The 16,242-nt window shown below is 40.0% G+C and overlaps 1 protein-coding gene across 2 annotated transcripts in view; it reads left to right on the forward strand.

The window, feature by feature from the left end:
• Nucleotides 1–4,663: 4,663 nt before the first annotated feature.
• LAMA3 (laminin subunit alpha 3) overlaps nt 4,664–16,242 on the forward strand; it is a 293,103-nt gene continuing 281,524 nt past the window's right edge. The window contains exon 1 of one of the 2 annotated variants that reach the window (XM_066352202.1): nt 4,664–5,106. In XM_066352202.1, the coding sequence (XP_066208299.1) occupies nt 4,834–5,106 (273 nt within the window). In that variant the 5' untranslated portion in view covers nt 4,664–4,833. The remainder of the gene's footprint in view (nt 5,107–16,242) is intronic. The other variant, XM_066352204.1, reaches the window with a different exon arrangement.

Consider the following 16,242-nt stretch of genomic DNA (forward strand, 5'->3'; position numbering starts at 1 on the left):
CGCAGGTGAGGCCAAAACAATTTCATCATTCCAAAAGGAAATCCCACATCCATGAGCAGTTCCTCTTTATACTATAATGTAGCCTTTTGTGTCTGGTTCCTTTCACCTAGTGAAATATGTTCAAGATTCATCGATGTTGTAGAATGTATCAGAACTTTATTTTTATGGAGGAATGATACGCCATTGTATCCATTTGTTTATCCATTCATTAGATGGTGAACACTAGGTTTTTTCACTTTGGGGCTATTGTGAATGCTATTATGAACATCACTGTGCAAGTTTTTGTATGGTCATATATTTTTAAATCTCTTGAGTATATATTTAGCTTGGGAATTGCTGGGTCACATGGTAACATTCACTATGTTTAAATTTTTGAGGAACTGTTGAAGTATTTTCCAAACTGCATCGTGTTCATTTCTACCAGCAACGTATAAGAGTTCTAAGTACTCCAAATCCTCACCAACACTTATGATCTGTCTTTTTGATTATAGCCATCCTAAACTGGGTATGAAGTGATGATATCTCATTGTGGTTTTGAGTTGCATTTCCCTGATGACTATTGATATTTTTAAATTTATTTATTCATTTTAGAGAGGAGGGGGGGGGAGAGAGAGACAGAGAGAGAGAGAAACAGGGGGGAGGAGCTGGAAGCATCAACTCCCATATGCACCTTGACCAGGCAAGCCCAGGGTTTTGAACTGGCAACCTCAGCATTTCCAGGTCGACGCTTTATCCACTGTGCCACCACAGGTCAGGCATGACTACTGATATTGACCACCTTTCTATGTGCTTATTGGCCACTTTTATATCTTCTTTGAAGAAAGGTCTGTTAACATCCCTTTTCCATCACTTAGTTATTTTTTTATTTTTATGGTTGAATTGCAGAGTTCTTTATTCTAGGTTTGAGTTGCTTATCGTATATGATTTGCAAAAATTTCCTCTCATTCTTTAGGTTGTATTTTCAGTTTTTTTGATAGTATTCTTTGAAGCATGAAAGTTTTTAAATTTAATCAGCTTCAATTTATTTTTTCTTTCTCTTGTGTGTGCCTTTGATTTCATATGTAAAAAAACTATTGCTGGCCCTGGTCGGTTTCCTAGTGGCTAGAGCATCAGCACACAGTATGGAAATCCCAAGTTTGATTCTCGGCCAGGGCACACAGGAGAAATGACCATCTTCCTCTCCTCCCTCTCTCCCTCTTCTCTTTCCATTCAGGTGGATCTTGGTCTGTGCATATGAGGAAGTCTACCTCAGTATTTCCCCTTCTCTCACCTAAAAAAACAAAGAACCATTGCCTATTTTACTCTTGTTTTTATCTAAGGGTTTTGTAGTGTTAGAGCAGGGGTCCCTAAACTTTTTACACAGGGGGCCAGTTAATTGTCCCTCAGACCATTGGAGGGCTGGACTATAAAAAAACTATGAACAAATCCATTGCACACTGCACATATCTTATTTTAAAGTAAAAAAACAAAACGGGAACAAATCAATATTTAAAATAAAGAACAAGTAAATTTAAACCAACAAACTAACCAGTATTTCATTGGGAACTATGGGCCTGCTTTTGGCTAATGAGATGGTCAATGTGCTCCTCTCACTGACCACCAATGAAAGAGGTGCCCCTTCCAGAAGTGCGGGCAGGGGCCGGATAAATGGCCTCAGGGGGCCGTAGTTTGGGGACCCCTGTGTTAGAGGTTACATTTAGTTCTTTCATACACAGTGAGTTAATTTTTGTGTACGATGTGAGATAGGATCCAACTGGGTTTTTGCATGTGAATAGCTAGTTGTCCCAGCATCATTTCTTGGCAATATTCAAAATGGTGAAAATGAAGTGAGCATAAATGTAAAGGGTTATTTTTGAACTCCCAATTCTATTCTAGTGATCTATATGTTTATTCTTATCCTAGTCCCACAGTCTTGATTACTGTAGCTTTGTATTATGTTTTGAAATCAGAAAGTGTGAACCCTCCAACTTTGTATTTTTTTTTTCTGAAGTGAGAGGTGGGGAGGCAGAGAGACAGACTCCTGCATGCGCCTGACCAGGACCCCCCCACCCCGAATGCCCACCAGGGGTCGTTGCTCTGCCCTTCTGGGCCCTTACTCCTTTGCAACCTGAGGCAGAGGCCATGGAGTCATCCTCAGCTCCCGGGGCCAACTTTGCTCCAGTTGGAGCCTTGGCTGTGGGAGGGGAAGAGAGAGACAGAGAGGAAGGAGAGGGGGAGGGGTAGAGAAGCTGATGGGCGCTTCTCCTGTGTGCCCTGGCTGAGAATTGAACCTGGGACGTCCACAAGCTGGGCTGATGCTTTACCACTAAGCCAATTGGCCAGGGCCTCCAACTTTGTATTTTTAATTTTAGGATCATTTTGGCTGTTCTGGGTTTTCTGCAGTTCCACATTAATTTGAGAATCAGCTTATCAATTTCTGCAAAGAAAAAAGAAATCTTAGAATTTGATAAGGATTGTGTTGAATATGTAGGTCGGTTTTGGGAATATTGCTATCTAAACTATTATCTACTAATCCATGAATATAGTATGCCTTTCCATTTATTTCAATCTTCTTTAAATTACTTTCAAAAGTGTATTTTAGTTTTCATTGCACAAGTCTTGCACTTATTTTGTTAAATTTATTCCTAAGAATTTATTCTTTTTTAGACTATTGTAAATGGAATTGCTCTTAATTTAATTTTTTTGATTATTTATTGCTATTGTCTAGAAATACAATCAATTTTTATGTATATGATTTATATCCTTTTTATGTTAAAATATTGTAAACATCTTATTGATTTTATAGAACATCTTATAGAACTATATCTTTTCTCAACTTACAGAAGTATATATTTCCTATAAACTTCTATAATATCATTTTATTGACCTAGTAATGTTTTACTACATCAATATACCACAATTTATTTAACTATCTCCTTATTATTGAACATTTAGTTCTTTTAAACCTAAAAAAAAGTTATAAATATCTCTAATGAGTACTTGCTATTAAATCTTTGCAAACTTCCTGAATTATTTCCTGTGTATTAATCTCTAAGTGGAATTATTAGGGCAAAACATATCTACATTGGAGTCATTTGCTAAGCACTATAAAATAGCCATCTTGAAAGGTTATAAGATTTCCACGCCTACCAAGATCATGATACTTAATTCTTTGAATTCTCTTCAATTTTCAGTTTTATATAAAAACCTCTTTGCTAGTTTGAAAGGTGAAAGATGAGTTCCATTGATGCTTTGCTTGTGTTTCCATTTCCAGGAAGGTCAAATAATTATTCAAATGTTTATTATTTTAAAACATTTATTTTTTGTCAATTGTGTTGTTTCTTAGCCATAAGTTTTCAGCTTTTTTTTTGTTTTTTTTTTGTATTTTTTGTATTTTTTTTCTGAAGCTGGAAACGGGGAGAGACAGTCAGACAGACTCCCGCATGCGCCCGACCGGGATCCACCCGGCACGCCCACCAGGGGCGAAGCTCTGCCCACCAGGGGGCGACGCTCTGCCCCTCCGGGGCATCGCTCTGTCGTGACCAGAGCCACTCTAGCACCTGAGGCAGAGGCCAAGGAGCCATCCCCAGCGCCCGGGCCATCCTTGCTCCAATGGAGCCTTGGCTGCGGGAGGGGAAGAGAGAGAGAGGAAGGAGGGGGAGGGGGTGGAGAAGCAAATGGGCGCTTCTCCTATGTGCCCTGGCCGGGAATCGAACCCGGGTGCCCCGCACGCCAGGCCGATGCTCTACCGCTGAGCCAACCGGCCAGGGCTAGTTTTCAGCTTTTAAGTGTTCTGCAAAAGCAGTTTATATACTAAAATCCTTAATTCTATGTATTTTAATGGTATAAATTTCCTCCTCCATTTATTTTCCGTTTTTGTTTTGTTATGGTGCTTTTTCATATACACAAAATATATATTTAGGTAGTCAGTATATCATTCTTTATGGCTTCTCCCTTTGGTGTTTTGCTCCATCCTCCAGAGTTCCGGTCCTACTTTCTCTGAGGCACTTCTGCGCATTATGGCCAACAGCTATGACACCCTCATCTGATTGCTTAGAAGGCTTATGCTGGCTCTGTTTTTGGTGAAGTATTCCTACACTGGAGACCGACCCTCAACCCCTCTGGGAGTATCCTAAACACTGAGGTCAGCTTGACAGCTTGAGTGTTTCACTCAGCATCTCTCAGTTTGTCTGTAAAATTTAGCAGATTGGGCATCTAGAAGATTTCCTCCATGGTACCGTTCCAGTTCAGTTTCCACTATGGGGTGTCTCTTAAATGTGTTTATTCTGCCAATCACAATTCCCTGTGAGTTTCTCTGCTCCCAAATTCAGTACGCGGCTCGCTGCAACGCCATAGATATCGTTGGCGCACAGTGTTTGAAAAATGGCAAGACTTGTCTTTTGACAGTTGAGGCTTGTTTGGGAAATCACAATATCTTTGATATAAGTTTCGCAAGCCGTGGAGCTTTTCTCTGCTGTCTCACCCAAATTCTCTGCAAGTCTGCTTCTCCCTTGTTCGAGTCCGGAGCTCGCTTTTCTGGCTGGCCTGAGACCGTGAGCATTGAGAGAGAAGAAATAATCTGATTTTGCTCTGGCTGTGGGAAGTGGGAGCCCGGGAACGCCCTTCGCCTTCCCCGCCCGCGAAGTTCGCAATGCACAGCGAGCTGGCAGAGACGCCGTCTGCTGGCCCGAGGCTGGGCGCTGTCAGTTCCTGCTCCGGCGGTGCCGCTCCAGCCGCTGCAGATCGCACAGGAGAGAAGCCGCCGCGCACCGCGGGCTCCGGGGCTGCCCTCGCGGGTGGCGGTGCGTCCCCGCCCCTGAGCCCCTCCGCCGAGGGAGGGCCGTGCGCCACAGGATGGCTGCAGCGGCGAGGGTTCGCGGCTGGGTCCCGCCGCCGGTCCCGCTGCTGCTGCTGCTGCTGCCCGCCGTGCGCGCGGCCGCCCGGGAGCCCCCAGCCGCCGCCCGGCTCAGCCTGCACCCGCCCTACTTCAACCTGGCCGAGGCGGCGAGCATTTGGGCCACCGCCACCTGCGGAGAGCCGGAACCCGGGGGCGCGCGCCCCCGGCCCGAGCTCTACTGCAAGTTGGTCGGGGGGCCCGTCGCCCCGGGCAGAGGCCACACCATCCAGGTGAGGTCCGGGAGAGAGCGAGGGCGGCGGGGACAGGGGCGGGCTGCTTCCACGCACGGCTCAGCCGCAAGGGGCGAAGGAATTCGGCCCCTTTCCCGCGCGCGCTAGTGACCCCGGGCGACCAGGAAAGGCTCTCTCAACTCGAGCTCCGGCCGGCGACCCCGGAGGTGGCGCGGGGTCCCGCGAGGGGTGCCGCCGAGGCGGGTGAAGCATGCGACGTGAATGAAGGCTGAGGTCAGGTTCGAGCGAGCGGAGGAGCAAGTCCGGAGCTGTGCTCTAGGGATGCCGGGCACTGGGGTCCAGTTCTGGCTCCTTTCGCCCGGCCGGGTCTCGCGTGTCCTCGGGTTTCACTGGCGCGCCTCTTTCAAGGCATTTCATCTCCTCTCCCTAATTCCGAGAGGTCGGTAGCGGTTAGCTTCCGAGGTGTATTTTAAGAGAGAACTTTTAGGTTATACTGTATCAGTAGTATCATTCCTATGTCATCGTATAGATGCCACTTCAACCCACTGCCTGAAGTGCCACCATCCAGGGTCATTAGGACAAATAAGACTTGAAATATACAGATAAAAGGCTCAGAGTCCATCAGACACGCTCACCGCGAACGCCAGGTGTAAATGATAAGAGTTGGCGGTGCTTAATCAGCATGTGGAGTTTTGCCAGGTTCTTACACACGATCCTCACAACAACACTGGGAATGGGATCAGGTGAACGGGTCAAGAAATGTGCCTATGTCATAAAGTAGGGCAGTGGGGTTTGAACCCAGTCTGGACTGCAAAAGTCACTTGACTCAAAGCCACAATTACTCCCGTCAGCTGCTGGGAAGTGTTGCTGAGGAATAGAAAACTGTTGCCTATAGAGGGCGCAGTTTTAGAGTTTGCACTCCAAAAGCAAATAGTTATCACTGAGTTTTAGAAACTTTTGACTATGTACTTGCATAAATGACAAGTTGTTAAACATGCAGTGCCACCACGTTTATTTATTTATAAATTATATACATGTATTACTTTATTAATATATGTACTTAAGCATGCAAAAACAGAAATTCAAAAGAAAGATAACAATGATGAAAATAATTTTCATTTTATTTATTAAAAGACCAAAATAATTTTATTTTATTGAAATATTTTATGTGTTGGTTGCGTATAACTATTTCTAACTATACAAAACTAATCACATGTGTACTTATTTTTGACGAGTTTAGTTTAGTACTTATGAGACAATTCAAATTGTTTTATAATAATACTTGAATTTGGTGATTGTCATAGCTGAAAAGTTACCTAAGAAAATATGTAGACTCAAAATGCAAGAATTGCATTGACTGAGCTTCAGAACCAACTACAAAATTTCTGAAGTCCAGTGGAAAATGAAAGTGGAGAGGCCCCTTATTAAGAATTTCTAGGTGATGATAGCAGAGCATTAAACTAAGTGAGAGGACTAAGAGTTGGACCCTGTGTGGACACACAGGTCTCATGCTGTCTGAGTTCACTCAATCATGCTTCTCATATTTTTACCCCATCCTTCAATGATCCAAAACAATTTTAAAGTAGGAACTTGGCCAGTATGTTTGCTTTTCCAGTGGCATTCAGTACTTCCTGGCAGGAAGGTGTTCTGTTTTAATGTTTCAAACAATAGTTTCAAAACACACTGCAAGTCTACTTTTGGAAAATATTAAAATATGTTAAAAAATTCTGTTTCCATGTTTTAAAAAATATGCAACTGAGTAACAGTTCCGTATTTTCAGCAACAGAAAATGAAAATTTTCCAAACATCTATTTTTTTTAAACTGCTCTTTCCAAAGCATACATTTTTAAAAATATTTACTTTTTCACACATTTTTAAAACAATACTTTTATTTTGACAGAACTGATGTAAATATATATCACATGTCATAGTGGATTACTGACAGCCACTTGTCATCCCAGAAAAAGTCAGCAAATTTGGAATTAAAAAGAAAAAGAAAAAGAAAAAGAAAATGTAACTTGTCTTTAAATTTAAAAGGGTTTTAAGTATTTTACCATGAGCTAACCAGTGGACCTGCATAGTCAATAGAATTTCATGGTACCTGCCATTTCAAAACAAGATTTTTAACTATTCTGGTATTCAGAAGAACAGAATTCCTATGCCCACTTAACTGGACACATGTAAGCTTCGGGTATCATGGTCAGATGATAGACTGGTGGGACCCTTTCTCTTCCCTTGGAAAGACATTCAGGACCACTGGTGACTTGTGACCAGTTGACTTGTAGACTGGGTGAAGATCCCTAAGCAATCTATATATTAAATATTAGTAAAATTAAATTTCTTATTTTTAAGTAAAATATATGTAAAGAGAAGTCAATATTCCCTTGTTGCCCCCATTGGATTGCTTGGCACACCCAACTTCGGAGAGAACTGTTCTAATTATGGGAGACTAGGTGCAGGGGAATGAAGGAATGAGATTTTCAACTGACTCCTCCCCCCCAGATTTGCCTAGGAATGGGCCATGCCTCATTTTCCCCAACTGGTATTTTTACTGTGTTCATAGTTTGAATCTACTATTTTGGAGGTCCAGAAAAGTAATGTTTCCTATTCCTGATTAAGTTTCCAGAATTGGTCATTAAACCTGGGTTCACTGTCCTAGATAGAGTAGAAAGTGACTATGTTTTTAGGCAGGGTGTAGCCTGCAGGAAAAAAAAAAAGTGTCATATGGTATTGAGTTTTGTCCTTCCCTGAAAGTGAGAGGTGAACAAAAGCTCTGCTGAATAGTGCTTTCTGCTTTTAGAGTTGAGGGCTTGGAAAGAGACGCTTACTGTTGGTGTGAGAGGTTTTTACATAATGAGAAATGTGTCAGAGACCACAGGGGAAGCCAAGTTCCAGAGGCCAGGCTATTAAACGCTGTGATAGCGCAGTGTTGGCAGCTGCGTGTACAGACCAGCCTTTCAGAGAAGTGATGGGTGGGAGAAGGCAAGAGAGATTACGATTAATCAGTTGGTTGTGCCTGAGTGATGGTAGTCTTGAGTTTGTTCATGTCCAGCTCAAGATGGAAAATGAAGAAGAGTTAACTAAAATCGTTCTATTTCTTTGAACTTTCCAAAACTAAGTCTTTGGGGCCAGCCAGGGTTTATAGAATTTCAGGTCAGAAGGATTTTGCAAAAGTGTCAAAAATGAATAAAATCAAGTCGTACAATAAAACCTGAGTTTATGACCCTGCTTCTGTAATAACAATGCTGATGTTTAAGTGGTAGCATGGACAGGGCATTTTAAATGTCTGAATTTTGTTTGTTATGTGAAAAATATTCACTGTGGTTTCTTTGGACTTAATAGTTATTAAATAAGATTTTATATACCTGTTACTGTTCAGACATTAAGTTTTTGATGTTTGAGAGATCTTTTGATTAGGGATCCTGTCTGTTTGGTTCACAGCTGTATCTCCAGTGCTTAGTACAAAGCCTGGAACAATGTAGGTGCTCTGAAAACGCTGAGTGAAAGGATGGTGGTTGGAAGGTATAGTTAAAGGTGGTAAAGAAGTGGAAGGATGTGTCTAAAATATAACCTTGTGTTTTGTTTAGCTTGGCATAAACATTTTACTCACAGAAATGAAATGCACATATCTACCAAACATATGATCTTGATTTTGTACACTGACAGTTTAACATATCTTTTAAGTGTTGCTTAATTACAGAAATGCACACACCTAACCTGAGTGATATTGGTAGAGAAGCACACACATGAGTTATGTCTAAGAGTGAGAGTGTTTGCCACAAAGCAATCTCAGTTGTGTGTTTGTATGACTTGGACTAATGGCCATAAACTCAATTCAATAAGGTTCTGTTTATAGAACTATTGTGAAAGAGAACCATTTGTTAACTTCAATAAGGGCCTTTTTCCTTCGTGAAAGTGATATGAAAATCTTGGGTGAGGACTGGGAAATCTAAGACTTTTACTATATCCATTGATAAATTTGTAACAATGATTAATGAGAAGAATTATTTTGAGACTTCAGGCAAATGACTACAGTCATCAATTTAAGGATGAATGATCCTTTCATAAAAATGACTTTTCTGCCCGACCTGTGGTGGCGCAGTGGATAAAGTGTCGACTTGGAAATGCTGAGGTCGCCAGTTCAAAACCCTGAGCTTGCCTGGTCAAGGCACATATGGGAGTTGATGCTTCCAGCTCCTCCCCCCTGTCTCTCTCTCTCTCTCTCTCTTCTCTCTCTCCCTCTCTGTCTCTCTCTCCCCCTTTCTCTCTCCTCTCTAAAATGAATAAATAAAATAAAAAAAAGATTTTTTCTAATAATTGTTCTGTGTATGTGGACATTAGCCAAGGTTTAGTGATAAAAGTTAATGTACAAATCATTTGAAGAAGACAAACATAAATGTTTTCCTTTGAAAAGCCAAATTCACTCACCAGTGAAGAAACATGGCTCCACATACCAGAATTTCAGCAATTTGTTCCTCAACCAGACTCCTGGAGCTCAAGGCCCTTTGGGGTCACTGGTGAATAGTTGGAACTGGGGATGTTCAGTCCTTGAAGTGCAAGGTTTTACTTTATGCTCTGGATTACCTGTCCCATTGATTGTGGATTATTTAATGTGAGAAAAAGAAATATACAATTATAGGGAAAGGAGAGAACAAAACATTATTAACTTCAGTCCCTTACTAATATGAAGCCCATTCATAAACCATTACTGAAAGATAGTTGTGTGTTTTACATCTTTAGTGCACATATAAATATGAAAAACTATGGTTTTTCACATTATTTTTTTTATTTTTCTAAAACATTAAAGCATGTAAATTGTTTTAGACAGCTTTATTGAGTCATAATTTAAATACCATAATATGCGTCCTCTGTAAGTGTGATTCAATAATTTTCAGTAAATTTATGGAATTGTACAGCTAACACCAGAATCTTATTTTAGAACATTTATTTCAGCTCCAAATATTCTCTTGTGCCTGTTTACTTAATCTCTCCACTGGGCTGATTTCTGTCTCTAAAGATTTGTCATTTCTGGAAATTCATATAAATGGAACAATACAGCATTTGTGGTCTTTTATGTCTGACTTCTCTTACTTAGCATAATGATTTTGAAGTTCATTCATATTGTTGCATGAATTAGTAGTTTGTTTATTTTTACTGTAGAAAATACAGTGTGTCCGTAAAGTCATTGGTGCACTTTTAACCGGTCACAGGAAAGCAACAAAAGACGATAGAAATGTGAAATCTGCAACAAATAAAAGGAAAACTCTCCCAATTTCATACCTATTCAGTGCAGTTCGATGTGGGCTCCATTTGTTACCCTACACACATCCAAACAATAGTGAAGTTCTTGCCACACACGGGTAAGGACGTCTGGTGTAACAGAGTGAATAACGTCTTTGATTCTCTGTTTTAAGTGATTAATGTCATGGTGCTTTGTTATAAACATGCCAATATTTATGTTGCACTTTGGTCACGGATTCGAATTTAGTGAGCCACAGAACACACTGAACTTTCCTCTGTAGCGTCCACATCTTGACTGACATGGCTGTGGGCTGCTCCGCTGCATACACGGTGTTACGTCATCATCTGCGCATGCGCACATGCTGCCACATTATCCTACAGAAACTGGGAGGGTTTTCCTTTTATTTGGTGCAGATTTCACATTTCTATTGTCTTTTGTTGCTTTCCTGTGACCGGTCAGAAGTGCACCATGACTTTACAGACACACTGTAGTATTCCATTGTATCCTTTACCTCATTTTTTTTATTCATTCACTAGTTGATGGACATTTGTTGTGTTGCTAGGTTTTGGCTATTATAAGTAATGCTGCTATGAACATTCACAAAGAAATCTTTGTGTGGACATGTTTTCAGTTTTCTTGGGTATATTCCTATGAGTTGAATTGCTAGATCATACAGTAAGTTAATGTTTAAGTTTTGAGAAACTTCCAATATTGAAAGTGTCTTCAACTATTATTATAGAACTATTTCTTCCTTCAATTCTGCAAATTCTTCTTACTGTATATGTGAAGCTCTATAGTTTAGTGCAGTTATATTTAAATTGTTATATTTTCTCAATGAATTGGGACTTTTGTCAGTGTGTAATGTCTATCTTTATCTCTTGTAACAATTTTTTACTTAAAGTCTGAGTTATACTCTTTGTGATCCCCTATATTGTCTGACACTAGTATCACCATCTCAGTTCTCTTTTGGTTCCTATTTGCATGGAAAACTGTTCTGTCCTTTCACTTTCAACTTATTTATATCCTTGGATCTAAAGTGAATACCTTGAGACAGCATATATTCTTTTTTCAGCGTATATTTGGATCATTTTTTTTATCCATTTTTCCAATCTCTGCCCTTTAATTGGTAAGTCTAATCAATTTACATTTAAAATGATAACGAATAAGGAAGGACTCACTTCTGCCATTTTGATATTTGTTTTTGCTATGTCATATTTTTTTATTTCTCAGTTCTTTTATTACTATTTTCTTTTGTATTTAATGTCTTCCAATATACCATTTTGATCTGTTCTCATTTTATTTTCCCTATATTTTTAGTTATTTTCCTAGTGGTTACGCTGGGGATTAGGATTAACATCCTAAATTACAGGGTGGGACAAAAGTAGGTTTACTGATGTGAGTATGTAAAACACAGAATTAATAAAACTATTGTAATGATCATAACCTGTATGTCTTTTCTATAAAAACAATGTAAACCCACTTTTGCCACCCCCTGTCTAATTATTGTTCTACATATTTGTCTTTTAAGTCATTTAGAGAAAATACAATAATGATGGCTTTTATATTTATATAGTTACCTCTGCTGATGTTCTTTATTTTTTCACATGGCTTTAAGTTACTGCCTAGTGTCCTTTCATTTTAATTTGAAGGACTCTCTTTAGCTTTTCTTAGAAGTCAGGTCTACTGACAATGAATTTCTTCAGCTGTTGTTTCTTTAAAAATGTTCTAATTTCTCCTTCATTTCTTAGGCTAATTTTACCACTTGTAGAATTCTTTCAAAAATTTTTTTCAATTACAATTTACATTTGGTATTATTTTGTATTTATTCCAGGTATATAGCATAGAAATCACATGGTATTGTCTTTCTCTGACTGACTTATTTCACTTAACATAATACCCTCTAGGTCCATCCATACTGTTGTAAATAGTAGTCTCACCATTGCAAAATTCTTGCTGATGGTTATTTTCTTACAATACTTTAACTATGTCATATCACTGACTCTGGCTTTCATGGTTTCCAATGAAAAATAAGCTGTTAATCTTACTGAGGATCCCTTGTATGTAATGAATTGTTTCTACCTTGCTGTTACAAGATTTTCTCTTTGTCATTTTTAAATTAAAAAAAAAATTTAATTTTTTTGTATTTTTCTGAAGTTGGAAACAGGGAGGCAGTCAGACAGACTCCCTCATGCACCCAACCGGGATCCACCTGACATACCCACCAGGGGGCGATGCTCTGCCCATCTGGGGTGTTGCTCTGTTGCTACCAGAGCCGTTCTAGAGCCTGAGGCAGAGGCCATGGAGCTGTCCCCAGCGCCCGGGCCAACTTTGCTCCAGTGGAGCCTCGACTGTGGGAGGGGAAGAGAGAGACAGAGAGGAAGGAGAGGGGGAGGGGTGGAGAAGCAGATGGGTGCTTCTCCTGTGTGCCCTGGCCAGGAATCGAACCTGGGACTCCTGCACACCAGGCTGACGCTCTACCACTGAGCCAACCGGCCAAAGCTCTCTTTGTCTTTTGACAGTTTGATTATAATGTGTTTTAATGTAGATCTCTTTGCATTTACTCTACTTGGAATTTGATGAAATTCTTGGATATGTAAATTCACCTCCTTCCTCAGATTGGAAAGTTTCAACCATTATTTCCTCAAATATTCTTTCTGCCTCTTTCTCTGTCTTCTCTTCTCCTAGGACCCCTATATTGTGCATGTTGGTCCATTTTATTGTGTCCCATAGGCCTCGTGGGCTTTGTTTATTTTTTCATTCTTTTTTTCTTATCTTCAAGCAGTATAATTCCAATGGACTTCAGTGTAGGTTTTTTAATAGATTAAAGAGTTCTGAAAAAGTTTATTCTGACAGTTTTTACCAGATTGTTACTTCAGTGGCATGAAAGATCTTTGAGGCTCCCTCCTCTGCCACTTTTGGGTATATTCCCTCACCTTTTATTTTTTTTAATTGATTTTAGAGAGAGAGAGGAAGGGAGAGAGAGAAACATTGATTTGCTGTTTCACTTATTTACGCATTCATTGGTTGCTTCTTTTTTTTCTTTTTTAAGTGAGAGGAGGGAAGATAGATAGACTCCCGCATGCTCCCTGACTGGGATCCACCTGGCAACTCTTTGCTGGGGCCAATGTTCAAATCAACTGAGCGATCTTTAGTGCCTGATGCTGATGCTCAGACCAACCGAGCTATCCTCTGAGCCCAGCTGATACACAAATCAGAGTGGAAGGGGTGGAGGGTAAGAGAAGTAAGATGGTCACTTCTCTTGTGGGCCCCGACCAGGAATTGAACCCAAGACATCTGCATGCCAGGCTGATGCTCTATCCACTGAGTCAATGGGCCAGGGCTCACTGGTCGATTCTTATATGTGCTCTGATTGGGGATGAAACCCACAACATTGGTGTATCAGGACAGTTCTCTAAGTAACTGAGCTACCCAGCCAGAGCCTCCCACATCTTATTTTGAGTGCTTCCTTACTTTCTGGTACCACAAGATGTTCCAGGGTCATTTTTTATATGCTTTGCTTCAGCCATGGAACCAACTACTTTTCCAAGGAGCTCTAATTTTTTTTATTTAATTGAGTGTGTATGAGTATGAGGTGGACTCATTTGTTACCGGTACGTCATTGCTTCTAGACTCTTTCAGTGACCAGAGCTATGAAATTTTTGTATATCTACTAATTCTTGTATGCACAGACATCTACACTAGAGTTGCTGTTGATTTTTGCATATTGCTCTTGTATCCTATGACCTTTCTGTATTTTTTTTTGGTAGACTCTTTAGAATTTTCTATATGTAGCATTACATGTCTTTTATTTCTTTTTCCAATTTGTATGCTTCTATTTTTCTCTTTAACTCATTAGTTTATTCAGAAACATTTATTATTAAGTGGCTTTTACATGCCAGGCACCATGCTAGATGCTGAGTATGCATGATGATCCAGACATAACCTTTCTGTAGATGACTAATATTTTTATGGCTTAATTTTCTATAAAGACCAGAGAAAATCCTGTGGGGTAAAATATAATATCACCTTATTGTCCATATTATCAAACTATTCTTAGTTAGGGGTGGAGAACTCTGGCTATGTAATCATGTAGACCTGAATTTGAATTCTAATTCTACCGGCTCTTTGATCCTGGGAGATTGCATAATCACAGGGTCCTCATATATAAAATAGGATTAATAATAATGTTTATCTCATAGGTTTATTGGGAGAATAAAAGTCACTTAGTGTATTTCTCGGCACATAGTACTCAACGAATGTGTTTTTTCATAGAGTGAAAAAATTCTTGGTAAGACTTCTAAAAGATAAGCTACAAAAAATGAATTGTCACAATAGTTACTTAAAATTGTGAGTAAAAATTCTTTTCATAATCAAATGAATAATATATTATATACTGAACATATCTGGTATGCTAATAATTTACAGGTATAAAGACTTCCATAGCCTTCTTCTATAAAATAGCAATGTTAAATTGTTTTGATACTGTGTTAATAACTAGTTTAGATATTATTCATTTATGTAGGGACACATTTTTCTTTAATCAACTAAAGTAGCATTCTTTGGGGGTGGGTATTAGCTTTTTAAGGTTAATTTTGATGATAATAATACATTCTTCCAGATCATACATTTATTTCTGGTTGAGATTTAGACTTTCATGAAACTTGTATTAACTCTTGCTCAACATTTTGTCTACTGTGGAAAGGATTTATTAAAAGGTACTCAGTGGTCTTAGTGAAACTGCCTATGGTTGTGCTGTATTCATGGTTCCTGGCCAAGGGGCAAGTGAAGGCTGAAATCCAGCCTGGGCAAGGCTGTATCTGCTCAGAGGCACGGAGCCGTGTTCTGCTTTACAAAATAGAGCTGTTTGCATGAGCCAGCAGGGCCTTTATGAGATCCTTCATGCCAACAGGGTGGAACCTGCCCTGAGGAAAGCCAACTCATCGAGTCGCATGTGCCTTGCCAGCTTCTCAATGTCGTAAGCATATTGTTTCCTCTCAGTGGGTTTCTCATACTAGAAGCTCAGAAGACACATGCAGAATTAATAAATGAATATTAGCTGAAGAGAAATATGGGGTTTTAATTATCTATACATATCGTAACTGTGAAGAGTGGGGAAAAGAAGTAATTCTCCATTACTTTAAGTTGCATCATACTGTGCATATATTGTGCATAGGAGTGATACCAAACAAAGGAGGTAAAATGGTGAGTAGGGAGAATAGCCTAATATCCAGGGAACTTGCCCCCCTGCTTAGTGCAGGGTATTAATTTAACACACATATATAACACTTCCTGGTGCTTGGCACTTGTTCTAAAGCCCCTTATGCACTGATTTCTTGATCCTTACAAAAGTTTATGAAAGAGGTACTCTAAGCATACTCATTTTAAATATGAGGAAACTGAAGCACAGAGAAGTCAAGCAATTTTTTTCAAGATCACACAGCTAGGATGTGGAAAGGCCAGGTGCCCTGGCCATAGAGTCCCTGCTGTCACCTGGTATGTTATGCTGCCAGTGCCGCTGCCACTCTTAACTGCTCCTCCCTCAGAGCTCCAGTCAGATTTTGCACCACCTCACTAATTTCATTCATTACTTTGGAGCCATTACGTTCGTGGCTGTATCCTTATTAGATCATGAGCTGAGGGTGGGGCCACATTTTCCTGTTCACGTCTATTTCACCTGTGGGAGCTTGTCTTAGACACTACAAAGAAGCTTTTTGAAGAAACATTCAAAGAACAACACCATTGTGGAATTTTCATACTAGACCAGCTCCTTGATGGAACTGCTGTTCGATGAAATAGGTACCTGAATTTCATCGACCCGCCTTTGTATGTGTTGAATTTTAAAGTACAGGTGTCTGGTGCAGTGGCTAAGACCAATGATTAGGACTGGGCCACCAAAAGCTGGAAAAAGCAAGGAAGGATCCTCCCTCTTACAG

Source organism: Saccopteryx leptura, chromosome 11 (assembly GCF_036850995.1).
Source record: "Saccopteryx leptura isolate mSacLep1 chromosome 11, mSacLep1_pri_phased_curated, whole genome shotgun sequence".
Taxonomy (NCBI): Eukaryota; Metazoa; Chordata; class Mammalia; order Chiroptera; family Emballonuridae; genus Saccopteryx; species Saccopteryx leptura.